The sequence below is a fragment of the Anguilla rostrata genome, chromosome 14 (assembly GCF_018555375.3).
Source record: "Anguilla rostrata isolate EN2019 chromosome 14, ASM1855537v3, whole genome shotgun sequence".
NCBI lineage: Eukaryota > Metazoa > Chordata > Actinopteri > Anguilliformes > Anguillidae > Anguilla > Anguilla rostrata.
The window spans coordinates 1,994,481-2,021,908 of record NC_057946.1 but is presented as its reverse complement, the minus strand read 5'-3'; the positions used below and the strand labels follow the sequence as shown (position 1 = coordinate 2,021,908).

At 48.5% G+C, this 27,428-nt stretch overlaps 1 protein-coding gene across 2 annotated transcripts; it reads right to left on the bottom strand.

Annotated features, from left to right (window-relative positions):
* Positions 1-23,883, bottom strand: prrc1 (proline-rich coiled-coil 1). 2 transcript variants are annotated; one of them, XR_010325356.1, is made up of 10 exons: positions 23,727-23,883; positions 20,750-20,856; positions 19,089-19,481; positions 14,143-14,288; positions 13,586-13,688; positions 11,154-11,317; positions 8,650-8,753; positions 6,017-6,119; positions 1,081-2,754; positions 1-1,028 (listed from the first exon to the last, which is right to left on the bottom strand). XR_010325356.1 is itself a non-coding variant. In XM_064307964.1 (9 exons), the coding sequence occupies exons 2-9, from the start codon at positions 20,844-20,846 to the stop codon at positions 2,545-2,547; spliced, it is 1,320 nt and encodes a 439-aa protein (XP_064164034.1). In that variant the 5' UTR covers positions 20,847-20,856; positions 23,727-23,883; the 3' UTR covers positions 1-2,544. The 2 variants fall into 2 exon arrangements, 1 of the variants encoding a protein (XP_064164034.1); XM_064307964.1 differs by having other exon boundaries at positions 1-2,754.
* Between the last annotated feature and the right edge of the window lie 3,545 nt (positions 23,884-27,428).

Sequence of the window (27,428 nt, the reverse complement as noted above, 5' to 3'; positions counted from 1 at the left end):
TAAACGGTAGCAAAAGTGATTTTTTACTCTCCTGGCGGAACAAGGCACATTGAAAAGGACAGAGAGGGACAGTATAATCACATCTGACAGGACACAAGGATTGGCAGTATCCAGCACAGTCACTGGTTTTCGGGTTAAATGCCGTTCCCTTCAGTTGAAGCTCCTCTTCTATTGGCCTCTTACTTTCCTTCACTTTTAACTCCCATTTTGGAGTCGACAATTTCTACTGCGCTCTCGCGGCGAGCGACTTCTTAAAAACGAAAAAAACGTTTGCCTGGTGGTTATGAACGGCAGAGAGTAGCACAGGAGGGGATAGCACTGATTAGAGAAGAGCCGCGACTCTCGCAATGACAGATGGTAAACCGTAAGTTCACGATGAGCAGCTAGGGGGCGCTGTGGCAACAGCAGCCAGAGGCCCGAAGGCCTGCTCAATCTCACCGAACACCGGTGGAGCTTTGCAAAACGCAGGTGACCTCCTTACTGCCGTGAACTCGACCACACTTTCTCTCCAGAAAAAGCTGGTTAAAGCAAAACATACACTCCCCCCCCCCCCTTCCCCCCATCCCTCACCACCCCCCCCCCCACCCCCACACATCCATTTGACAGCTCAACCCAGGGGTCATTCACAGCGGCCTGATCATTAGGGTTTTTCTGTAATCGCTCTGGGCAAAAAATCATTATTTCAAAATGGCAAACAGGTAATTAGGAGTGTAGTGCGCAAGCATATGCCGAGAAAAACACGATAACGGCATCTAAGAATATTCCTTCCTGGGAATTACCACAATACACAAATTCTGACAAAATTACACTGGTAAATTAATCACATCAATTTAAAGTAAAAAAAAAAAGGTCAAAATCAAGGCTGTATCAGAGATGATTGATCCTGTTCCTAGAAGGCTCTGGTTGAGGTTATTTTTTCTCTCCCCTAAACCACGCAATCAACCCCTCTTTTCAGCTCTGAGAAAGTCAGCCAATTAATGAGAGATGGAAAACCTGCGGAACCCCACCGCGGGGTACTCCTGCGGAACCTCACAGTGGGGTACCCCCGCTGAACCCCACCCTGGGGTACCCCCGCTCCACAGGCACGGGCGGGGATCCACAGCATCACACACGGTTTTAACGATCGTGTCATTAGTGAACCTGGCGACACGGCACTTTAAAGAGGATCTGAGGAAGCTTTCATCCCCACCACACACCCACGGGCAAGAGCAAGGCAAGGTTGCGCAGCATGTACTAAGCATCAGAACTCTGGCTGTAAAATATGTCGCGTTTCCCACGGCAACCAGTCGCTATAAGCTGGTTATAACATGTTTACGCACGCTTATACCAGCTGCTGCTCTGAACTGCTCAGTGATTCTGAAGGCGATACGGACACCGCGTTAGATCCACTTCCCGCTGTGTTGCGCTGGGTTGCTCGGGACACAGAGGATTGTGGGAAACAAATTCAGAAGGAAACACGGTGCGGTTTGGGTTTCTGCTGTGGTCCTGTGGACCCCTCCCACCTTTCAACCTGTCAGACAGACAGCCGTGCAGAGTTGGGGGGGGGGGGGGGAGAGGCTGGGGAGGGCAGGGGGAGGGGGTGGCCTACATTCTCAAACCCGGACGATAATTTGCTGATGAGCGAATATTTAAATGCATGACCTTCATGTTCTTTTTTAATTTTTTTCTCGTGCCTGACTCAAATTCATAACCTGCACTTGGACACTGACGAGGCTGAAATGCTTGACACTGAAGGGAGCTGGTGCAAATAACTAGGAAATATGGCAGTTTTTTTTTCTTCTTTTTATACAAGCCTCTCCACTAGATACTACCCAAAATCTCAACTCAAGTCCAGTCCAGCTAACCTAGCAATTTAACTTGAACTCAGACCAAGAGATTTGCCTTAGAAATGCCATGTAAAAATAGTTAATGGGCTGTCACATACACACAGATATTCCTCATTAACTTTAAAGAACAGAGAAAATAAAGAGAAGGCATTAATCTCACTCAGTTTGGCATATGGTATCTGTCATTTTATAATCAGAGATCCTGCAGAGGAGGACTGAAATCAAGACACTCCACTCTCTTCACTGGCTTCGATTAGTCATTCCAGAAAATCAATTTTATAACGAAAACTGCATTTTTTACGAGACGTCCTACAAAACCATTCTTGGAAGAGCTCTGGAGAAGGCTCCGAGAATGACCTCACTGATCTTCCACACACTAAGGAAACGCATTCTCCCCCCATCCCCCCCGTAGCTGGAATGTTTTTAGATTCCAGATAATAAATTTACCTCCAAAAAAAAAAAAAAAACTTTATAAAAAAACAAAAAACAAAAACAACCAAAAAAAAAAAAAAAAAAAAAAGCGGGTTAAAATATAAATGTACACGTGTCTTCCCCACAGAGGATGGGGGGGGGCACAGTCTGATTCTGATTGGACAGTTCCACCTCTTACTCTCCCACTGACCCCTGACCCCCACGCCCAACCTCCTTAAAAAAAAATAATAAAAAAACTAAAAAACGAAACGATGAAAAAGCGCCGCCCGCCCCCCCCACGCCCCCCTCAGACAGTCCTGGGGGGCAGCCGCTGTTTGTACATCCCCGCCAGGGCCTTGGCGGCGCTGCAGATCATCTGGCGCCGGGACAGCCCGGTGAGGGCCAGGTGCCAGTCGGTCCGGCTCACGTGGGGGAAGCTGCGCTCCAGAACCTCGCCCACCGTCACCTGCAGGCCCGACCAGCCCAGCGTGTAGTCCGGGGGGGTGAGCGCCTGCGCCTGCGGGGGGAGAGAGAGAAGGGTTTCACACAAACCCGTACGAGAACATACACCCAACAACCCCTCTACTGCCCGTCTGTTAAACCCCGCCCCTTAATCCCATCCCTGAACCCTGCCCCAGAACAACACCCCTAAACCCCTCCCCTGAACCCCGCCCCTGAATTCTGCATTCTGAATGCCACCCCTGAAGTTCTGCTGCTTCCTTGAGAACACGCAGCACATTACATTTCATTACATTTATTTGGCAGATGCATTTATCCAAAGCGAGGTGCAAACAGCCATGTCCCGAAGCCTTGAGGCTGATTTATACTGCCTTGTACAACCCTCCTGACAAGTGTCGAGCGACAACAATGACACACAGCAGGAACACGGAGTTAACTGGATAACTGCGCTGAGTAAAACCCAGAACCCTCCCAAATCTGGAACATGGACTGAAGTAAAAACAGCAGTTCTGGGTTTTACTCAGTGCAGTTAACCAGCTAACTCTGTAATCCTGCTTTGTGAAACACTCCCCCCCCCCCCCCCCGATCGATCAGCAGTCAGCTGAGATCACTTTGTTTAGCACACAGATCCTTGGAGTGTGCCAGTCAAATTTGGGCACATTAATCCAGGGCAGTGCACGTGGCGCTGCGTGCGATTGGGCACATCTTAAAGCTTAAACAAGCCAAAGGTGTGCCAAGGGGCCGTCGTCTGCACTGGCCAATCAGGACGCTTTCCAGATTCCCAAAAAATGTGTGTGTGGCCCACCGCCATAATGCACCGTTACTCTCATCAGCCACTGGTCCAGTACCAACACCTTTCACCCCCTGACAAATATATGCACACAGTAATGACTGTCTAATACGCACTTACAGCAGAATTAAATCAAGCTTGTTTTTCTGCAGAAGAATTCAGTTACAGATAGAGGAAGATTACGGATGTTTCACTCAGAATGCACACAGAATCTAAACGATGCAGTTACAAGGGGCTATGGCTAATTCATGAGGAACAAAGTATTTAAATAGCAACGTTTTGTTGCATCGTGGGTGTGTGTTTGACGCTCTGTAAATGTGTTTGTTTTGGCCAGCAGCTCATGTAGTTCTTCATCAAGCAAAGAATTTACTGAAGTGCGCCATCCGACTTGTCCAAATATCAGAAACCCATTTTGAGCAATAATAATAATGAGAAATGTATTGGATATTCTGGCAGGGACAGGAGATTTTGTGACCCAATTCTCACTCCTTCATCCTCCACAAATGGTGCCGATCAAAACAACTTCTCAAATCCTAAATCTCAAATATTATTTACTCTCAATTTCAGCGTTCATTTCAACACGATCTGAAAGCACCCACTTCACAACATGAACCAAAAGCAATCACATCTCCAATAATAATTATTGCATTGAAATACAATGTAAAGGTTGCAGTCCTGATAGTCTCCAGCCCGGAAAGTTGATTGTCTTGTCCTGCACTAGCTTTGCTCAACAAAACCTTGAAGACACGCTCCTACTGAGCTAACCACAAAGAGACAAACACCATATTCTGTACACTTGTTGAGTCGCAGTTCTGAAAAAAACAGAATTTACTCCTAGCTTTCTGAAATGTATTTTCAGAACAGGAGAATAAAGAAATAAAAAGCCACCATTAAATTCATTAAATAATCATGAATACATCATAAAATGATAGTAAAACGAGCAGTTCATGAATACATTTCTGCCATCTACCAGCCGATTAAATTTTATAACCAAAAATATTAAATTAGACAAGTCAAGCTACCAGTCAGTTAGTGTTCTAAGTGCATATCCAGGAAAGAGATTTTTATATCAACACCACCAGACCTACTTTAATCTCAGCCACACGTTTCGATTGTATGAAACCTCAGTGTTGAATGAAGTGGCTCAAAATGGTAAGCAAGCAGCAGACAGGACTTTCTCTTGATCAATATCGATCAATACCGATCAATACCGTTTGTCCCTGCATGCATGGGGAGCAGGTTTTCCCCTTTATGATTTAAAACTCACTTCTATGACATTGCATTTACAAAAATGGCTGTAAATTGGCTTCTACGGCAACAAAATCCTTGCAGACCTAGCAAATCCACTTTTAGTTATGATCACAGCAAGTTCATTTGTGCTCGTCAAATGGGCCTCTGGGATTCTTCCAAAGCCGGATTTTTAAATCTCATAAATGTGACTTTTTTTTTGGAAGCAGCAGAGCTGGCCTAAAAATGAAAAAAAAAAAAAAATCACAAATCTACACGCTGCTCTGGAGGAGCGATCCTTCAAACAGCTTCATTTCCAGGTGAAGTCCAGGTCCGGGGGTATTTTTAATCGCGAAGGCCGCGCCGCGGTTTGACAGATGAAGCTCGTCGAATTTTTAAATGAAGCGCGTGAAGCAGGTCTGTGTGCGGGCGTCCAAAAAGAGTCACCACACCGCACAGTCGCTCCACGCCATCGAGGAAGGCTTTCTGATCACTCCGAGGTCCGGAACGCGCGAGGGATCCTCCACACCTCCGCTCTCACTCGCTTCTGGCGTTTGTTCATTTTTAACTTTGGCAAAACTAAACTTGTTCCTTTGAACTCCCCAAAATTAAACAGCTGTTAATTCTATCGAAGGAAACGAATGAGAACGGAGAGGCTTCACCCAGCGTGAGGCAGGAGGAGACGGAATTAATGTTCATGTTCTCGGATACTGGGAAGTGTAGGGAGTATATAAATAAATAAATAAACCTTCTGAGAAACAAGACAGCACTAATTGCTTTGAAGAGTAGTTTTTTTTCTACTGTTTTTTTTCCTCCTCAACATTCTAAGTCAGTGTTCTAGAACTCCACTTCATTCAGTCACCAGCAGTGATTGTGACATCATCAGCATTAGAATGCTCAGTTAAGGACATTCTAATCACATATGTGTGATGTCACAGCTTAAAGGGGCAAATACTGGAGATTGGTATGGTACAGGTAAACGAGGCTCCTAACAGTACAGCAGGGCTGTGTGGTGACCTGCTTCAGATGCTCGAGGCGTCTGCGAGCAGTGTGCCATTTTGGTAAAAGCATTCGGTGTGGTTTTTTTGGTGACGCTGCTCAGTGGCAGTACTTGGTGATGGCATTTGGTCTGGTGTTTTGGTCATGTACAGTAGCATGGTGTCATGTTCTGTTGAGGTTGTTTGGCGGTAGTGCATGGTGTGGTGTGACAGAGCTCAGTGTGGCGTTTCAGTGACAGAGGTTGCCGTGGCGATGCCAGTTTTAGCGATGGCGTCTGGGTGTGAATGGTGGGCGGGCGGCTGACCTGCTGGACGTGCTCCAGGGCCACGGGCGTGGCCTGAGTGAAGGTCTCAATGCGGATCCCATTACCGGGATCCTCCAGGATCAAACAGCCCACGTCAAACCACCTGCAGAGGGGGGGGGAGGAGAGGGAGGAGGGGTGAGAGGGGAGGGAGGGAGGAGAGGGGGGGAGGGAGGGGTGAGAGGGTAAAGGAGAGAGAGAGGGGGAGGAGGAGAGAGAGGAGGGAGAGGAGAGGAGGAGGGAGAGAGGGAGAGAGAGAGGAGGGGGAGAGAGAGGAGAGGAGAGAGAGGAGAGGGAGAGAGAGAGAGAGGAGAGAGGGGAGAGGGAGGGAGAGGAGGAGGGAGGGGGAGGGAGGAGAGAGGGAGAGAGAGGAGGAGAGAGAGAGAGAGAGAGGGAGGGAGGGAGGGGGAGAGAGAGATTCCTTAATCTAGCAGTTTAACAGAGCAGAAGGATGCCAGTGCACACGTCTCACTGCAGCAGCTGCAGATTCACTGTTTGCACTTGAGCTCACAGTCCTGTGTACCTCGAAATAAACTGGTTACCGCGGCAACAAGAGGGGGCTCGCTCGCGCGCGTGTGGGATGTGGTGGCCAGCAGCGGGAGTGAATGGGGCGCGGGCGGGCCAAGCCAAAACGCCAGTCCAGGATGGCAGACTAGCCAAAGAGGCAACCTCAAACCCTAGGGCTGCCAGGTTGCTCTGTCCACCAAACTACCCCCCTGAGTACTCCCTGCTCTGTTCTGTCCACACCCCCCCCAAAACCACCCCCCAATACTCCCTGCCCTTCTCTGTCCACCAGCCCCCCAAACCAACACCCATTACTCCCTGCCCTGCTCTGTGCCTCCCCCACCCCAAAACACCCCCCTGGCTGAGCTCCTCACCGATGTCTGGCTAACAATGCTGATTTTATTAAAACAGCCAAACTAGATTCACTGGATTCATTGGGGGGGGGGGGCTGAGAGTATTACACCTGCGCTGCATCAGGCCACCGGTGTATAAATAACCCGAGCAGGACGCTGGCTTTAAAATATCTCACAAGGCTGCACCTGTAAACAGCACCTGGATTTACCGCCCTGCTAAACGGCTGAGATAGAGCGCTCAATTCCAACTCGCCCCGATAACTACGGCTTCAAACAAACTGCAAAAATCCATCCCATAATTACGCTGTCACAGCGAGGACTGCGTGAACGCAAAGGTGACCGAAAAGGTGGAACAATTAGGACATTGTCCTATTCTCTGCTCTTCAGATACCCCCATTCGGCTAAGAAAGCAGAGTATTATCAAACTGGCACGACTGCTGATTTTTAATTCCCACCCATACGCACACACTGCGCTTAATTCAGCGCGGGGGGGGAGAGCTCCTTCACATGCAGAGCTGGTTACTGCACATCCAGGCAGAATTACAGCCCGCTTCTTAAAGATGCCTTCTCTGATTAACCTGAAATGAGCAGACGACCGGGCCGCTCGCTCGTTTCACTAGCCCCGCGGAATTAATCAGACGAAATCCTGCATTTCTTTTAACCGGAATTCGCCGGAAGGAAATCCACAAGTCTATTACAGCCGGAGAGCTTGGCGTACAAGTTAAACGAGCTTGATTTCAAACACTAATACGCCCCTTGAAATGAAAAGCAATCAATATTGTGCAAGATTAACACACACACAGAAGATTTGAACGCGGTTAAATGCAACTACTGTAAAATTAAAAATAATTATTTAGACTCGTAACAAACAGTAAAGTAAGCGCACTTAGTCAGTTTCACTGTGTAGCAGTGTGGATAATCCGCTCACTCAGCTGATTCCAGTTGGAAATGAGTAGACTTCCCCCACAATCTCACTCCAGCCAGCTACGTGTGGGCAGTTCTCACGAAAGCACAGTTGTGGAGGATAGGGGAGTCCGACGGATCCGGTCAAACGCCTACCGCTAGATAAAGAAAGCTACTGACCATAATGACGTGAACAACAAATCGAGCGTGTTGCATTAACAAAGTGGAACAGGAGCGCTGCCACATCCCCCCCCCCATTCCCCCCCCACCCCCACGCGATACTTGCAAGTGTGAACAGGTGTTTTAACAGGGAGAAGTGCACACAACCACGACGAACTGACGGGCGAGGACCCCAGACCACACACAAATGCCCCATTCGGGAGGATTCCAGCATACTCACCGCCCCAGAGTGAAGCAAACGTTCGACGCAATGATCACTCAACAACAACATCCTAATCGCATAACCATTGATCAGGCTACACACACACACCCCACACTGTAACACCCCCCACCTCACACATTGCGGAACATACAAGGCCATGAAGCTGCTTCACACACACAACACACACACACCACACACACACACACACCGCGCGACACACACACACACGGACCTTGGGAGCTTCCACGATGCAAACTGGAGTGGACTCTGTGGGATCGCCAAGAGCAGGTCCAGACAGCTGGACCCCAGGGGTCTCAGACGGGCTCACCAACGGCTCCGTCTCTAAGGGGGTTCTAATCACTGACCCCGAGCCCTCGGAGGGGAGGGGAATTCGGGGGTAAGGGGCGAAGACTCGCTCACTCGCTCGCTCGCAGGGGTGTAGCTGAAGCTAATTAAGAGGGATTTGCGCCCCCCACACTAACGCACTCACTCACTTGTCCGGGACGAGCTCGGCGATGAAGTTCTCCACGGAGACGACGGGCTGCTTCTCATGGATCACCCCGGCCCGGCGCAGGCTGTCGATCCGCTCCTGAGCACCCTGCAGGAAGGACGCGGGGATCAGACACACCTCCACCTCTCCCTCCACCTACCTCACCTCTCCCTCCCCTCCAGCTCCACCTCTCCCTCCACCTCTCCCTCCACCTCTCCCTCCCCTCCACCAGCTCCACCCAGCACACTCCACCCCCTACCCCCCACGCCTCTACCCGCCACCCCCACCCCTACCCTCCACCCTCCAACCACTTACCTTACAACCTCTCATCCCCCACCCACTCAACCATCTACCATCCACCCCACCCCACACCGTCTACCCTCAAACCCTCACCCTTGATCCTCCAACCACTGTACCCTCCACCCCCCCCCATCAACCACCACCCCCACCCTTCCCACCCTCCACCACCTCCCCTCACCCTCTACCCTCCAACCACTCTACCCTCCACCCCTCCACCCTCCACCACCACTTTCCCCTCCACCTCCACCCCTCAAATCACCACCCTCCACACTTCACCCCTCCACCACCTCTACCCAGCACTCTTCACCCCCCACCCCTCACACCTGTATGCTCCACCCCTCCAAATAGCCCTCTCTACCCTTCTTTTTATTCCTCCTCCTTCCTTCCACCCATCCATCCATCTCCACTTTCACCCCCCTTCCTCAGAGAGAGCAGAGAATCCACATGAATTTTAATATTTAACGGCCCAGTTTCCTGGCTCCCAGGCCCCCCCACCTCCGCCCCCCCGTCACTTTGTCTGGGCCCCACAGGAGCACGTCTGCACCCCCTTCTGCCTCTTTAACCCAAAACCTTCCCCTGAGCTCCCTGCATGACTACGCCTGTTCACACTGGGCCCAGCGTTGAGCTGCCACACAAAGCGTAGGGCGGTATGGCGGTAAAGGGGGCGTGTCCCATGATCGCGGTAAAGGGGGCGTTTCCCATGATGGCGGTAAAGGGGGCGTTTCCCATGATGGCGGTAAAGGGGGCGTTTCCCATGATGGCGGTAAAGGGGGCGTTTCCCATGATGGCGGTAAAGGGGCGTTTCCTATGATCGCGGTAAAGGCGTTCCATGATCGCGGGAAGGCGTTTCCCATGATGGCGGTAAAGGCGTTCCCATGATGGCGGTAAAGGGCGTTTCCCAGTGGCGGTAAGGGCGTTCCCATGTGCGCAGGTAAGGCGTTTCCCATGATGGCGGAAAAGGCGTTTCCCATGATGCGCTGTAAACGGGGGCGTTTCCCATGATGGCGGTAAAGGGGGCGTTTCCCATGATGGCGGTAAAGGGGGCGTTTCCCATGATGGCGGTAAAGGGGGCGTTTCCCATGATCGTGGTAAAGGGGGCGTTTCCCATGATCGTGGTAAAGGGGGCGTTTCCCATGATGCGTGGTAAAGGGGGCGTTTCCCATGATCGCGGTAAAGGGGGCGTTTCCCATGATGGCGGTAAAGGGGGCGTTTCCCATGATGGCGGTAAAGGGGGCGTTTCCCATGATCGCAGTAAAGGGGGAGTTTCAACTACGAGGTTCCCAATAATTTTTGCATTCATTTAGAATCTTGGAGCACAATGTCGTGCACGCTAACCTGAGCGCGAAGTCATTTGAGGTAGCCACACAGGTACTGAATCACACGCACCCTAATGCAGTTTTACAGGAAATATTGACCTCCGCGCCGGGCCCATTTCACAAACAGGCAGAGCAGAGCCAGCGCCTCAGCATCCAGGGGAACGGGCGCGGGACTCTTAATCTGCAGGTAATTTATGCAGGTGCTTAAATCGGTCCGCACAGAATGAAGATTTATTTCGGAACGAAAACAGAGGATTCCTGTAATGAGATCCATTCTCTATCCCTCTGGTTGAGCAACTACTCAAACTATCCCTAAGTGTTCTGTCGATAATAAAAACAATTTTAAAATAATATTTGCCCAGTATGCTTGTTATTGGTACCGTAAATAAAGCATAATACAGGAAGTAACAGGACGGTAACAGGAAGTCAACCAAAGTTGCGATAACCGGGCACTACAGTAACAGTAATTGGACGATAACATTAACATGCATGTATCCTGCATTGCATGAATACACACACAGGTCATGAGCACCGTGCGCTCCACACAGCCCTGTCCGCCACCCTCAGCGTACCTCAGGGGTAATTAAACGTTTCCGCTCGAGCGGCAGCGCTGGTCAGCGCAGAGGCGACGCAGCACCTGTGTCTGCTTTCTCCCGCTGGGAGGCAGCTCATCTGTAATTCCAGCAGCGAATGGGACGATAACGTGGTGGATCTTTAGCCAATGGCACGTCAGCGTTATGGGACACGGGAGCCGGCGGGGAAAGCTCCAGGCTTAGCGGAATTAATCCGCGCGCGAAGCGGGGGATGACTTCAGCACTTCAGAAAAAAAGTACACGCGTGTTACAGCCTCGTACAGAAACAGAGTGCTGTCTTTGGGGGGGGGGGCGTTCACCTTCAATCCCGCAGCGTAGCCCACAGGCTGGGGGGCGATGTTGGACTGCCCCGCCTCCCCGGTCACCATGGCGAGGCCGAACACTTCCTGGAAGGCGTCGCGGACGGCCGCCACCTTCACCTCCTTATCAGACGTGACCACGATGTCCAGATCACCCCCAGATTCTGGGAAGAAAGCATACGAGCACCAGACACACACACACACACGCACACACACGCACACACACACACACACACACACACACGCACACGCACACACACACGCACACGCACACACACACACACACCAACACGCACACACACAGACCACAGCACACACACACACGCGACACACACGACAGACAGACAGACACACACACACACACACGCACACACACACAGACATGTCCACGCAGACACACACACACAGACAGACACAGACACATAGACAGACACACACACACACACGAGTCTGTGTTACAGTAACCAGTAAATCTGCCCGTTCCACTCCTTATCGCCATTACTGTGAAACCCTTTTGACAGATTTTACTGCGGTCTCTTCCCAGTAAATCCGCCGTCCCCTTCTCTGTCTGCGGCCTCCTTCAGAGCCCCACAGGACAGGGACTGATGAGGAACCCATTTCCCCACCCCAGACTCCGCAACTCACCGCTAATAGAAATGACAGTCAGCTATGGCGCTGTCAACGCTTAATGAACAAAAACACTGCTCATCATATTGGTCTTGCTCCCATATAAACTGGATCTATATTACCGACGGATATTAGAGCCAATTTCTTTTCAGTTTAAAAACAGACGCAGCACAAATAATGAAATAATAAAAAAGCACAAATAATAAAATACGCTGTAAACAACTGACAGCACACATTAAATCCATTACTGTGAAAGTACCTTCCCATGCACAGGCATTATAAACATCACAGTACAATCAGTCATATTTGATAAACATTATACTTAAACGTTTAGCTGTCTATTAGTCTTGCACATACTGTGCTCAGTTATGAACGTGTTAATGCACTGATTTTGTTTCCTGGGTATGTTATGTATTTAGCTATTCTCCCAGGGATAAAAAAAAGAAAAGCATGAAGAAAACATTTATATATAAAAGTCAAGAAGACAGTTTCAAGATACCGAAGTTCACAAACTGTGCCCATGGGTCAGCAGTCATCCAGTTCTGGTTTATGGGGACCTGATTTAGGGCTCATTCTGGTTTATGGGGACCTGATTTAGGGCTCATTCTGGTTTATGGGGACCTGATTTAGGGCTCATTCTGGTTTATGGGGACCTGATTTAGGGATCATTCTGGTTTATGGGGACCTGATTTAGGGATCATTCTGGTTTATGGGGACCTGATTTAGGGCTCATTCTGGTTTATGGGGACCTGATTTAGGGCTCATTCTGGTTTATGGGGACCTGATTTAGGGCTCATTCTGGTTTATGGGGACCTGATTTAGGGATCATTCTGGTTTATGGGGACCTGATTTAGGGCTCATTCTGGTTTATGGGGACCTGAGTTAGGGCTCATTCTGGTTTATGGGGACATGATTTAGGGCTCATTCTGGTTTATGGGGACATGATTTAGGGCTCATTCTGGTTTATGGGGACCTGAATTAGGGCTCATTCTGGTTTATTGGGACCTGATTTAGGGCTCATTCTGGTTTATGGGGACCTGATTTAGGGCTCATTCTGGTTTATGGGGACCTGATTTAGGGATCATTCTGGTTTATGGGGACCTGATTTAGGGCTCATTCTGGTTTATGGGGACCTGATTTAGGGCTCATTCTGGTTTATGGGGACATGATTTAGGGCTCATTCTGGTTTATGGGGACCTGATTTAGGGCTCATTCTGGTTTATGGGGACCTGATTTAGGGCTCATTCTGGTTTATGGGGACCTGATTTAGGGCTCATTCTGGTTTATGGGGACCTGATTTAGGGCTCATTCTGGTTTATGGGGACCTGATTTAGGGCTCATTCTGGTTTATGGGGACCTGATTTAGGGCTCATTCTGGTTTATGGGGACCTGAGTTAGGGCTCATTCTGGTTTATGGGGACATGATTTACGGCTCATTCTGGTTTATGGGGACCTGAGTTAGGGCTCATTCTGGTTTATGGGGACCTGATTTACGACTCATTCTGGTTTATGGGGACCTGATTTAGGGCTCATTCTGGTTTATGGGGACCTGATTAAGGGCTCATTCTGGTTTATGGGGACCTGATTCAGGGCTGAGCTCTGGTTTATGGGGACCTGATTTAGGGCTCATTCTGGTTTATGGGGACCTGAGTTAGGGCTCATTCTGGTTTATGGGGACCTGATTTGAGGCTCATTCTGGTTTATGGGGACATGATTTAGGAGCTCATTCTGGTTTATGGGGACCTGATTTAGGGCTTCGTTCTGACTAATGGGGACCTGATTAAGGCCGATGTTCAGTCACTTACTGATATAGGGAGCCATGCCAGGGTCCAGGGTGGTGATCATGGACTCCACGGAGTGCTTGGTCCTATCGAGGACCGTCTTCACCATGGGGTTCCCTGCCACGCCCTAAACAAGGGGTTAAAGCAGGTGACCTCACATTCAGCAGCAACGCATTAACCACGGATGGTTCACAAGACATGAGGCTCATCTTATCATAAAACATGCCTCTCGCAACTGCACATACACACACACAAAGCATACTACAGCAACTTATAAAAGTCTGCCTTTGAGGTCAGTCAGTTAACACGTCATGTATGATGGTACAAACAGATTCCCCCTTAACAACTACTGAGCACTACAAATCCCCCCCCCCAATCCCCCCACAGAGCACTACAGATTCCCCAACCACTACTGAGCACTACAGACCCCCACCCCCCCAAACACTACTGAGCACTACAAATCCCACCCCCCCCTCCCCCCAAACACTACTGAGCACTACAAATCCCCCACTGCCCCCAACACTACTGGGCACTACACGTATAGTTGATCATTGCAGCATCGCTAATGGATCCACACCCACCTTGAAGAAGCCCCACAAGCCTCCGGTGTTGATTTCCACGGCAGCGTGGGGGTCCTCGCGGTCTTCGGGGAAGGTGATGGGCGACGCCGTCCCCAGGCCCCCCCCCGACATGGCCGGCTGCTGAACCATGGGGTTCGCCACCACCCCTGCAGGAGGGACCGACACGCCCGTGAGGAACACCAAAAACCACACCGCACCCCTGAGCCCGAGAGCTCCGCCCACTCACAGAGAGAGCTCCGCCCACACTCAGAGGGAGCTCCGCCCACACTCAGAGGGAGCTCCGCCCACACTCAGAGGGAGCTCCGCCCACACTCAGAGGGAGCTCCGCCCACTCACAGAGAGAGCTCCGCCCACACTCAGAGGGAGCTCCGCCCACTCAGAGAGAGCTCCGCCCACTCTCAGAGGGAGCTCCGCCCACACTCAGAGGGAGCTCCGCCCATTCACGAGCTCCGCCTACTCTCAGAGGGAGCTCCGCCCACTCACAGAGGGAGCTCCGCCCACACTCAGAGGGAGCTCCGCCCACTCTCAGCAAGAGCCCCGCCCACACTCAGAGAGAGCTCCGCCCACTCTCAGAGAGAGCTCCGCCCACACTCAGAGGGAGCTCCGCCCACTCCAAGGCATAATGAGGGGGAGGAGTCAGGCTCGGCGCACGGTCAGGAGGCCAGTAGTACAGCTGGGTTTCTTTTCTCCCCGACGGTTAATTGAATCAATCAAAGCCACTGATTGGCCAGAACTCGCCTGATGTCTCAGGTTTAAATCGGTCCCTGATTAGAGGGGAGGAATGAAAGCCAGCAGCACTGCTGGCCTCGAGGGCCGGGTTCGAGTATCCCAGGCATATGGTGTTGCGGCAGAAATCACAGAGCGAAAATAAATCATAAAGTCCCGTGCCTAAAAAATTAAGAGAGTTGCAGCCAAACAGCTGTTGAAAAACAATAAGCTTGGCCCCAGATATCAGAAAGAGTTCAGCGCAGAGAGGGTTCCTACATTCCCCTCCCTGCACCCCGCACATCTGGTTAATAACAGCACTTTCACCGGGGGGGTAATTAATCTGTTTCGCTTAGAGATCAGCCCCATTTTCACGCGTGGCAGAGTATCTGCTGACTCAGCTCAGGCCAAGGGCACCTGGCTCACAGGTAGAACAGCAGCCCCTGTCCCTGTCCCTGGAACCAAAGCCCTCAAACCTCCAGAGCGGGAAAATTCCCACAATAAAACACCGCTCCGCTGATGCGGTTTACAGCCCGGAGAGCAGCAAGCAATCGGTATCCATTTCATCTGTCAATTCAGATATGACCGCATAAAAGATCCAATTACAAATGCAGCTGCCATTTCTCAACCACTGGGGCTGGGCAACCACAGAGGTTTGTGTGGCTTTTTTTTTGTTTTGTTTTTTTATGAACCATCATGGGTTATAATATGAAATGCACTTCCACTGCGATTGCTTTAGAGAACATAACATCGTAACCTCCCCGGTGATCAAGTAAGCTTCGATTCCCACGGCCACAGTCAGCAAGTTCTACGGAACGATGAACGGTCCTCCTGTAGTTGGCGATTCTCACCGGTTTTATACTCGTTTTAAAAGGCAACTCACAATGTATCCCAGCAGAAGGCTGCCATTTTGGTTTTCTCAAAAGCAAGGGTGGGTCCCTCGCTCCCCCGATGGGGGAGGAGGAGCATGGGCCAGTTTTTGACTACTTCCTAAATTGGTGTGAGAAGTCAAACCTTCTCCTAAACACCTCCAAAACCAAGGAAATGTCCATGGACTTTAGAAAGCTGCGATCCTCTCACCCTACTTTTATCAATGGGGAGCTAATGCAATGTTACAGTTTACAAGTACCCTGGCATTGTGCTCGACCATAAGCTTAAATGGGACCTGTGGACTGACCTCATGAGCACTAAGACACAACAAAGAATGTACTTTTTAAAGAAATTGGTATCTTTTAATGTCCACAACAAAATGCTCCAAATGTTTTACTGCGCTTTTATTGAAGGTGCATCATCTGCTGGTTTGGCAATGCTACTGAGGCACAGAAACAGACTGTCAGAAAAAGTGTAACAACGGCCAGTAAACTGTTAGAGATTACGTTACCAAGTATGGAATGCATCTACAGACAGAACGGTGAACAAGGCAAACAACATCGTGGGTGACCAGAGGCACCCCCTTGCCTCCGCATTTGAATTGCTGCCATCTGGGCAACGATATCGCCCCCCTCTATTCACTAAAAATAGAACAAAGTTTTCATTTGTTCCACAAGCCAATAAGTTTTTAGACGGGTAATGCACTAGCACCTTATCCCCCATGCACTCCTTCCTGGTCACAAAAGATGTCCAGCTGGTCTGGGCAGGAGCTGCTCCGCCCTAACTATTGTTCTTTATTGTATTTATTTATTTTTTTACACCTAATTTATTGCAAGGTGTGAAGTATGTGTATGAGTATGTCTATTAATGATTTTTGTGATGTTATGATGAAATGCCTTGTGATTATGCTGCAAACCAATTTCCCCACGGGGACAAATAAAGTATCTATCATCGTATCATCGTACGATGACCTGGCGACCATCACGAGCGTGCTCATTTCCATGCATCGCAGTCGACAGCATCACAAAGTGACTTTGAATATGATAATGCTTTTGATGCCTTGACCGCTCGCTATCTGTTCAAACCCCGTCCAAGACATAAATCTCTGTCCAGCGGCAAACAGGCTGAATTATGGGTAAAAGCACGTTACAACTCACATCTTCCCCATTTACATTTCCCTTCTGAAATCACCGTTTTCTTGTTTCTCTTCACTTTCAAATGTCTTATATAGTTCTATTTAACATTTTCAAAGGACTCTAAGCGATGCACTCTAAGATGCAGACTACCACTTTGCACTTGATTTCATGATGGACACAGATGCTATATGCCAAAGGGAATAGCACGTAGGATACGCACTTGAGTGTGTTGCTGGTGACAGACTATTTCCCTTGATATTTCACAACCCGTATTTTCTCACGGGCTCAAGGTAGAAATATCACACAAAAAAACACAAAATGCATTTTAGATGCAATTAAAGCCCTCTGGCTATGCAAACAAATATGCACGCATAGGCCTATATATTATATTTGTGCGCATGCATATGTGTGTGTGTGTGTGTGTGTGTGTATGTGTGAGGGAGAGAGAGTGTGAGATTGTATGTGTATGTGGCGAGAGACTGTGTGTGTGTGTGTGTGTGTGTGTGTGTATGCATGCATGCATGCGTGTGTGTGTGAGAGAGAGAGTGTGAGTCTATGCATGTGTGCGAGAGTGTGTGTGTGTGTGTGTGTGTGTGTGTGTGTCTGTGTGAGGGAGAGACAGAGTGTGAGAGTGTATGTGTGTGTGTGTGTGTGTGTGGCGAGAGAGAGAGTGTGTGTGCGAGAGTGTGTGTGTGTGTGTGTGTGTGTGTATGCATGCCTTTCCCTTCACGTCACCAGTTACCACAAAATCTCAGATTAATTTTCACTTTGTTCTCCGCTTCTGTGTACTGAGCCACAGTCTTTGTGAAGTTCAGCCAATCAGGAGTTAAATCTGCGATTATGTCACATTTTCAGTACAGCGCGGCTCCTTCATCCTGAGCAGTGAGCAGAAGAGCCGCCACAATGTTTCCAGAAAGCCTTTGATCTCAGTACTGAACAGCATCCGAGCAGAAGTGCGGATCCAACACGTAAAAAGCTGTCAGAGCTCCCATTTTCAATTTCCAGCAGCAGCAAAGTTTCAGAGCGAAAAGAAGGCCCTGCTTGTTAACTTCATTTGCGTGAGCAGCCATCACTGCACAATATCACCAGTAACGCAGCCTCAGTGAGAAAAGAATTCTGTTCTCATTATTAAGGACAGGGTCGGCGGGGCTGTGTTTCACGCTGAGCTCAGTGCACTGGCTGTAGATCACAGTGCGCTACACGGACGGACAGCTCCAGTAAACATTCGATTTCCAAAAGGAGTTGGCCGGATAACAGTTTCAAAAAGAGGAACAGCTTTCCACCTTCTACACCTTCTGCTTCTACAAATAAGCCAAGAGGAACATGCCAAGCTTGTCAATAAAGTGCATGGGCACGAGGCACAAAAATGAAACCATACGCGATAAAGAGTATGTTCCCTTCTTTCCTGAACATTTAGCATTCAGCAACAGTCCCCGCATAGCACGACTCTGCAGTGTTCTCATCAGCACCATTCGAGGGGAGAGGAAAGCAAACAGGCTGGAAAATTCCCACGTTAATTCTCACACACTGAAGGAGACAGAGAGAGGAGGTAACGGTTATACTCAAATCCCAGGGATTCTCAAATCTGGCCATCCAGACCGCTGCTTTTCTGTCCCACCTGATAGCTAACAGATCAATTAATGTCACCGGATTGGCTGAGATCCCCCTCACTGGTTGACCCGGACCTAAATCAGTCTCTGATTGGACGAGAGGAATGAAAACACCCTAACAGACAGCACTACCAGCCTTCAGCCCCACATTTGAGTATCGGAGGGTTAGCCTGAGACACAGACTCACAGTTAGAGTAGGAGCCTGCTACCTTGGGCGAGAAAAGCTGGTTTCTCTCTCTCTGTGCTGGCTTCTGTTTTCACCTTGAAATCAGCACCCAATGCAGACCCACTGGTGCAGGTGAAGTGAGTTAACTGCGTGACCAACTGCTCTGATTGATTAATTAAGTGCAGAGTAACACTGAAAACCAGCAGAGCCTGCGGCTCTCCAGGACCAGGGCTGCAGAACCCTGAGTTAGAGGGCATAAGTACACAGTGAGAGTGCTGTGTGCAGTACCCTCACCCTCATACAATAGTCCCACCCCCTACATTATCACCACCCCCATGCATTAGCCACACCCCCCCCCACATTAGCCCCACCCTCATGCATTAGCCCAGCCTCCTGCATTAGCCCCACCCTCTTGTATTAGCCCCACCCTCCTGCATTGGCCCCGCCCCCACGCAGTACCTGGCCCCGGCGGGGCGCTGGAGAAGCTGGGCATCAGGGGCGTCTGTGGCGCTCGTCCGGCGTGCCCGCGCGTGATGTCATAGCCGCCGGTCACGGTGAAGCCGGAGGTGGGCGGGCCCGTGGGCGGAGCCGACATGACGGGCGGCGGAGGGGGGGCGGCGGTGCTGAGGGGGGGGCCGGGGGGGAAGCCGCCCATGGGGCTGGCGAAGGCGGGGGGCATGCCCCTGGGGGGCGGGGCGGCGGCGGGCAGCGGGGACTGGAACAGAGGGGGGGCGGAGGACCGAATGGGAGGGACGGAGGCGGGCGGGATGGCGGGGACGGGGGTGGAGAAGCCCTCGGGGGCGAAGGAGGTGACCCCCACAGTGCTGGGGAGGGACAGCGGGCTCGCCACTCCTGCATGGGGGGAAGAAAGAGAAAGAAGCGGCAGTTAGCGGTAAAGATTTTAAAAAACACATCACAAACAAGCCCACTGAATCAACCAGCGTTACCGCTGAGAATAAACACTCATGGCAGATACCACCACTGTCACAGATACCACTTATTATACAACAGGAGATCAGATTAACATGCTTCTATTTCTCTGGAGAATGTCAAAATCCAGAGGAAAAAAGCCCAAAGCCCTTGTGAGTCATTTAATGACAACACCACGGGATCTTGTTATCTCCACCATGCACAGAATATTCTCATTACAGCTGCATCACAGGGCTTCTCCTTTAATAGTCCTGGATGTCTGAGCGGCGTGGGTTTGACGAAGACGAGGGTGACAGAACAAACACTTGCGAAGGCGCTTTTGTGCAACTGAAAAGCGCCTCTCGGTGCCAACTCTGTGTGTCGTGTAAAAAGACGCCACACCTGTCGACAGAAGAACAATTATCTCCTCTATGGGAAGATTTGCCTGACACCTGATAATTATCTGTTTTTTTCATTATCAAATCATTATCAAATTTGGGGTGGGTTTACCATCAACTGAAATCATTCATGAGTCATGGAGTGGGGGGCATGTTTACAATCGCTATCCTACTCCGTGCACCAACTTAAATGACTAAAATCTTGTTGAATTTCTGATTTGAAACGTCCTTCACGAGCAGTGCAGTCAGTCAAACAGGACAGAGCAGCATTCACTGACCGCTTCTGAGTACTCATGGGTAAAATATCTTTTTCTAAATCCTGCTCTCTCAATTTGCTGCTCTCAAAACTCCTCACATCGAGGAGGCTCCCACAGCATATTAACAATACAAAAGCCGAAAAACAGAAGTTCAGCCAGACACCACCTAAGCACTTAACTAAATAACAGAGATAATGTAAAAGTGAAAGAAAAGTCAATACTATTTTCATGTGGCCCTGTGAAAAGCTTCAACATAAGACCTGAGAGAACATCCCTAAAGAACACTGGAAAAAAACTGCATATCAAACAGCTGGAGATATGAACGGCATCTATAAGGCTGCGATGGATCGGCCACCTGTCCAGGATGCACTCCTGCCTCTCGCCTAATGAATGCTGGGATAGGCTCCAGCTCCAGTCCCACTCCCCCCACCCCCCTGACCAGGAATAATTAGATAATGATAATGGACGGAGAATGGACTTAGATAATGGATGAATGGATGCAAGCTGAAAAGCTACTGAACTGCTGCTATCTCGGGTACCCTGCGAGCGCTCTTACCTGTCGAGAGGGGCGGGGGGGCGATGGATGCCGCCACGCTCAGGGGGGCCGTGGGGGTGGTGGGCGGGGTAGTCTCTATTCCACTCTCTTCCATCATCTTCCTGCACCTGTGTGATTTAAACACGTTCAGTCACTCACCTGCACCAGCGTAAACAAACTAAACAACCTATATGACCAGGTGCGTTCCATTTCCTTTAGGGAAATCCTGGTAAACATGTTAATGAGCTCCACCAGCTGTAACTGTTGATCTCAGATCCACCGGCGTTCAGTTACACACGCGCAGAATAATGTCCCTGACTTTGGGAGGTCTCACAACTGAAGCAGCAGATCAGACCTGTCGGGCCGTCTTCAAGATCAAGAAACTGCCAGAGGAATCTTAAGATGAAGGTGTGTTAAGAGACAAAAAGCTGGTTGTAAGAAGCTTTGAACCTTCCCAGGGGCACTGTTAAGTCCTCTGTGACAAAGAAAACGGGAAAGAAAATATGGCACAAACCAGACGCTACCATGATGAGGCTGTCCTACTGAACTGAGGAGCAGGATGAGATGGGCAATCAGGCTGTACAGGGAAGGTTGTTGCTCTAAAAGGTGAGATGGATGGAGGCAAATACAGGTAAATCCTTGAGGAGAACCTGTTTCACTCCACAAGAAACATGTGCTTAAGGTGAGAATTCATGTTCTAACTTCTAATAAGCCAAAACTCAAAACAACAAACAAAATTTACAAAAGGATATCTTAAAAACAACACAGTCTGTATTCCTGAACAGCCCGGCCATTAAATCTCAGTGTAGTATAATGGGTCAGGTGCTGGTCATGTATCCTAAAGGTCGCAGGTTCGATTCCTGGGTAAGACACTGCCGTTGTGCCCTTGAGCAAGGTACTTAGCCTGCATGGCTTCAGTGTATATCCAGCTGCATAAATGGATGTACACAGCAGTGCAAAAGCTGTGTAAGCCGCTCTGGATAAGAATGTCTGCTAAATGCCTGCAATGTAATGTAATCTCATTGAGAATCTGTGAGCAGTCCACACGACTAAAAACGTCAACATGAATGAGGAAAAGATTCTGGACACGTTGACAAATTAGTAGAAATTAAATGGCAAAATATTTTTTTTTTTTCCTTCTTAATTCAAATATCAAAAAGAAATGGGCTTGGAACATGAAGTAGGCTATTTGATATATTATTTTATTTTATATTGTACAATATTGTCATGGGGAGGAACTCCATGACAATATTGTACAATATTCTATTCTAAAACAAAAACTTGTTTTAACTTGCTCTTAACACTTAAGCACATTTTTCACTATGAGCAATAAAAAAAATACAACAACAAAAAACAAACATTATTCTAATGAACACTGGGCAGTCTCTTTAGAGCAGATTGCAAACACATTCCTCTCTATGACCTTATTTCTGCCAGTGCACCTGCAGTACATATTTATTGGGTGCAACAACTTTTTCCCCTCAATACCGTGTAATATTTATATTTAATTCCACAGAAAGCCTGCCTGTACAGACCACCTGTTTTCAGTTCACGGTCAGATTATATGCCAACCATATGCAGAGCTTTCAGGCTCACTCAATAATTCTTCAGTGTGTTCAGGAAAACCTAGCAGCCAACAACACAGTGGATAATGGGGCACAAGGTCAGGATGCAAACAAAATGAGCTCAGAGTCGTGTTTCTTTAAGCTCTTGTCCCACCATTCTGCTGCTGTTGATTGGCTCTCCTTAGCACAGTCCTGCTGTATCTTGTATATTGTATTGTAGTGTATCTCACCGTGTTTCGGTAAAAACCCAATGATCATCCTCATTATGTTCCCGCAGAGAGGAACAGCGTAGGCAGGGGGCAGATTTAAGGCAAGGTTGCTGTGTTATTGACCCTTGTGCACACCCACAATAAGTCAGACACAATTTGGGCTCTGCTTGTGTATGAGATTTGGTTGGGTACCCCACATATAGCCATAACCTTAAATGCAATCACATCAACTATAAAAAAGAACAAAGTGATGAAAGAGAACAGTCAGTCTCCAGTGGGATTAAACCCAAAGGGTAGTGACAGGACACCTGTACAGCGACACCTGCAAAATATAGGCCACTTCCCCTAACTGATAAAAAGTATGTCCTTCCAGGACGTAACTTGGTGGATGCCGGTCACCCGTATTCAAAAGCATCGGGCGTAAAACTTATAATCACGTCAGAATGTCGCGACCCAAAGTGACAAGCTCTTTGGCACGTACACTTTAACACTGTTCTTGTTTGGATTCTCGAACGACATATTTTCATAAACACAGTTTGAAGCATGTTACACGTGTTGTCATCACTGTCGGTACATGCGCCACCAAGCAGGTTGTCTGGTGCCACGTCTCAGCTGCCAGCCCAAACGATTTCGCAGAGCACCGTGACTATGCCACACCGCACATCACGTCACAAGAAGCGACGTGGTAATCTCTCAGGTCTAATGAACTAATTAACAACATGTTTAGTTAAGTACCATTATCGAGCTAACCTTTTTTATCTGGTCAACTACTTAGCAAGACACACACGAGATCAAAGAGGGCAGAGGCAATCGTTAAAGTAACAGATATTACTGATCAACGCTAGCTAGCTAACTTCACTGATTGCTGAGATCAGTGAGCTAGCTGCGTACTGTTCCCGTCCTGCTAGGTAACGCGAGCTAGCTAGCCCAGACAACGCATGACACGTGAAACTACGGCATCAAATATGCCGAGATTGTTTGTCAGCTCCAGAATTGCATCCAATATAGCGCTGCGTTGCATTTCACAAGCTAGTTAGCAGTTTAGGAAGTGCTAACTGGTGCGAGGCACAGCTGTCTTGCTAGCTCTGTGTTTAGCTGGCAAACGGCCGTGCATGACTATTTAACTGAGCTGAATGCAACCCTGCTGAAGTTAGGCATCCGCACGCGTGGCGCAGCAGATGAACCACCGATACTTATCACAACACACCCGAAGCCGAAACGTACCTGTTCTTTTGACGGGTCCGAGGAAAGCAAAAAGTGTCCTAGAAAACCAACTAGACGCCAATCCGACTTTTTGGATTAAGCACGGGGAACCCCCAACCACTGGCCCTGTCGAAAATGGCCGCGTACTGGTGACGTCACGAATTGCCACGTCTTACTGTGAAGGGGGCGGGCCTCGCAGGGCTACCCTGACCAGGGAACGGGCTTCCAGCATCAGGTAGCTGCTGTAGTACCACCACGGTAGCCGAATGCAGGGATGACGTTTCACAGGAGTCTCCGAGCGTTTTCAAACAAGACATGATGGCATGAATAGAAATCTATTTTAAATGTACATCGTTAAGGCAATTATTTGCACTAAGCATATATTATGCTAGAATAATTGCATAACCCCATATCTGAATAGTTTTTTTTTTTTTTAAATCACCAGTCCTTTTTATCATGACCAGCAACAGCAATGTGTAAGGTTGAAATCTACGATATTTTAGTCACTGTTGCTATTAGATTTTAGAATTGTGTACATATGGGTCTCAAGCATTTAACATCAGATTTCAGATCTCTGGACTCAGGATGCTTACATACCACAAACCGGACACATATACATGATTCATACATGCTTTTAGAATTGTACCGTACTGCCATTGGGGGGTGGGGGTGGGGGCAGTGGGTGGGGGGGATGGGGGGGGGGGGGGGGATGAGAACGATGAAGAGTTTGGGATGCACAGCTGTGGAGGAGTGAGGAAGAGAACCACCGAAGCAATATTCCCTCTGAAGGAGTGTAATACAGAGACACTACCGTCTGTGAAGTGACTAGTGCTGAACCATCTAGAGCAGGGCTGGCCAATCAAGACTTTTAATGAGTAGAAACAGGTGTCTGTTTGGCTGGGCCAAAACAATAACCTGCAACCCACATCAGCCCTTTTTGGATAAGATTGGCCACCCCTGATCTAGAGTCATTTATAGGATAGGGATTGGGAAATAATCGGAACAGCAAAGGGCTGTCCTGGAGAATTTTTAAGATATAAGATATGGGTTTGACATCCAGGTTAAATTGGAGGTGTGGACATTGGTGTGTGCATGCATGCGTGTGGTTTGGGTGGCTGTGGGGGGCGTGTGTGGTGTGTTGGTGTTGTGGTGTGTTTTGTAGGGGTTGTGAGGTGGTTGGGTGTGGTGGTGTGTGTGTGTGTGTGTGTGTGTGTTTGGGTGGGTGTGTGCATGCATGCGTGTGTGTGCATGTGTATGTGTGTGTGTGTGTGTATGTGTGTGCTGTGTGTCGTGTGCGTTGCTGTTGTGTGGGTGTTTGGGTGTGTGTGTGGGTGTGTATTTTTTGGGAGTTGGAGCTGTAGCTGTGGGGTCGTTGAGCTGAAAGTTCAGCTGTGGCTTGTGGGGGTCCGCACTGCTACAGTGCATGGGACCCCTGCAGAGGGTTCTGCTCTCCGCAGAGAGAGCAGAGGGCCACGGCTGCTATGCTTTATTTGGCCGGGCTCTAGCTGACGGCTTCACTAAACCTCCAGCGTGCTTTCCCCAGCTCCCCAGCCCAATTTGGCATCGCATAAAGCCAGCTTGTGTTTTCATTCAAGTTTATTATGGCCATAGCAATAAAAAAAAAAGTTTTCCCCCACCACAAAGAAACTTATATTACAGGGCACTGTGCACAATTTGCGACCTGTATTCACTGTTGCTAAGGAACTGGTAGAAGTGACTTTGTGTCTATAACTAATGGTCGGCAAGCAGACAAACTGAAGAAAAAAGTATTTTGATACGTGCATGCTGATTACCTTCAGAACCTGGCGCTGAATACCTGAACCAATGGAGATAACTTTATTCATTAAACAACAAACCGTGAAAAATGACTCAGTAGATCAACAAGCAAACATGTGGAGCCTCAATGGACCGTCAGGGCTTTGGGGCAAATGGGCATCTTGGTATCATTCTAGTGCCCACACACCTTTGATCAGTCCTCCCCCTGGGTGAGGAGAACTGAATTAAGACTGCAGAACATTGATTGATTTTATGCAGGATTGATTTTAAGGATTAATCGCCGGGTTCTTCCGTTGCTGAATTGCTTACCAGCGCACAGAGAAAAGCGCAGTTACCATCAAATCCACCGCGTCCTTCATTCTCCTCACGAGCTTTGATTCTGATATTGTTTTAATTTTCACATTAGGCCGCATGGTATGGATAACGGCTTTATCTATTCACAAATGTTTGTCTTTCTTTCTTTCTCAAAACAGCCTGAAATGTGCAAGTAAATATTCTTTTATAAAGTGAAAAGGGCATACTATCCCCTACGTCTTAAATTTATTTTTTATTTTTTGTTGTTGATACAATACGCTTTTCTGTATGCACTGTAACAGCTATTAAATTTACCAGGTAGCAATTACCAGCTTTTAATTAAGTCAGTCATTAGGCAACAGCACTTCACAGATTAATAGTATTCTACAAACTATTTTGGTTTTATCCAATAATCCTCCGTGTCTTTTTTTAGAATATTTTTAATTAACCGGTAGATTAATTGGTTTCATAAATAGTTGTTTCCATTTATTCGTACTTGCTCATTGTACACCTAATTATGGCCTTCAGATATCCTGTTTGCATATATAAGATTAAATATAATCAAAATGGTGGAGATGTGGGGTGCTGTATGAAGTTGAATAGAGGTTTGGACCATAGAATATGGGTGAAACGATATACCATCTATTTAGCAGCACCAAAGCTTTAAACTGTGAGAGACTAGTGCTTAATAAAGGTGCACAATGGACAGAAACATTTACTTTGCCACTTGCTCTCAGTGCCAGAAAGTTCTGTGACCAGTCGAGACCTCTGCAGGTAGTAAAATGGGATTTAATATATCGCATTTCCACCAGCCACTCTAAAGTGCACTTGACTTGCGCTGGAACAGCTCGACATCCTTCAGATTGATGGGGTTTCGTCCATGATCCGTCCCAACTGAGTAGGCGTTCCAGAAATTTCCGGTTTAACTGTCCGTAGCAAATACTGAGCTGACTTTTACATTCTCTCAAACTTGCAGTAACAGCAGCAACAATGGCAAGTTCAAACTCGGAATCACATTGCAGTTTGTTTTTGCTACAATGCAGTCAGCCCTGTGCTGAATACTGGTAAAGTGAAAGTGGACAAACAGGACCAACAGAAATTTGACACCACAAAAGTATCAAAACACCAAAAAGGCTGTCAGAACCGGCCCTCAGATTTTAAGCCTCGTAGTGTCCTGGGCGCTCACAATGTCAAGGGCAGCTGTGACATTGTGGTGTGTTATGCTGGTTTTTTTCTTCTTTGTTTTAATGCTTCATTTAGCTAACTAAGTCTTATAAGAAGTCAAAGACGGTTTTATGCTTTAATTGGGTCAGGGTCCTCCTGTCCTTAACGATCTGAAGCCCTGATTAAAGAGAGGTCCCCTGACACGCCCCGGGACGCTCGCGTTTATGACCTTGACAGTCCGTATGAAAGCGCCGCGCCGTCACGTTCCTCAGAAGCCTTTATGTGTCCGGAAGCCCCACGGAAAGCAGAAGAGGCTGAAATCCATTAGCTCGCCTTTATACTCGCGTCAAGGTGCACAAACGTGGAGGGGAGCGGAATTTATCGATCTAATCTAAGTCGCGATCGAAAGCGATGCCATCAGTCTTTCCGGGCCTTTCGTTGTTCAGGAGAGGAAGTGAAGAGCCGCGTTTTTCAAGGAGTCCACACATC

Coding starts and splice junctions, on each gene's coding strand:
- prrc1 (XM_064307964.1), bottom strand. CDS start 20,846: ATGATGGAAGAGAGTGGAATAGAGACTACCCCGCCCACCACCCCCACG. Junction 13,689..14,142: donor GCTTGTGGGGCTTCTTCAAG/GTGGGTGTGGAT, acceptor CCCCTTGTTTAG/GGCGTGGCAGGGAACCCCAT. Junction 2,755..6,016: donor CCCTGGAGCACGTCCAGCAG/GTCAGCCGCCCG, acceptor CTCCCCCCGCAG/GCGCAGGCGCTCACCCCCCC.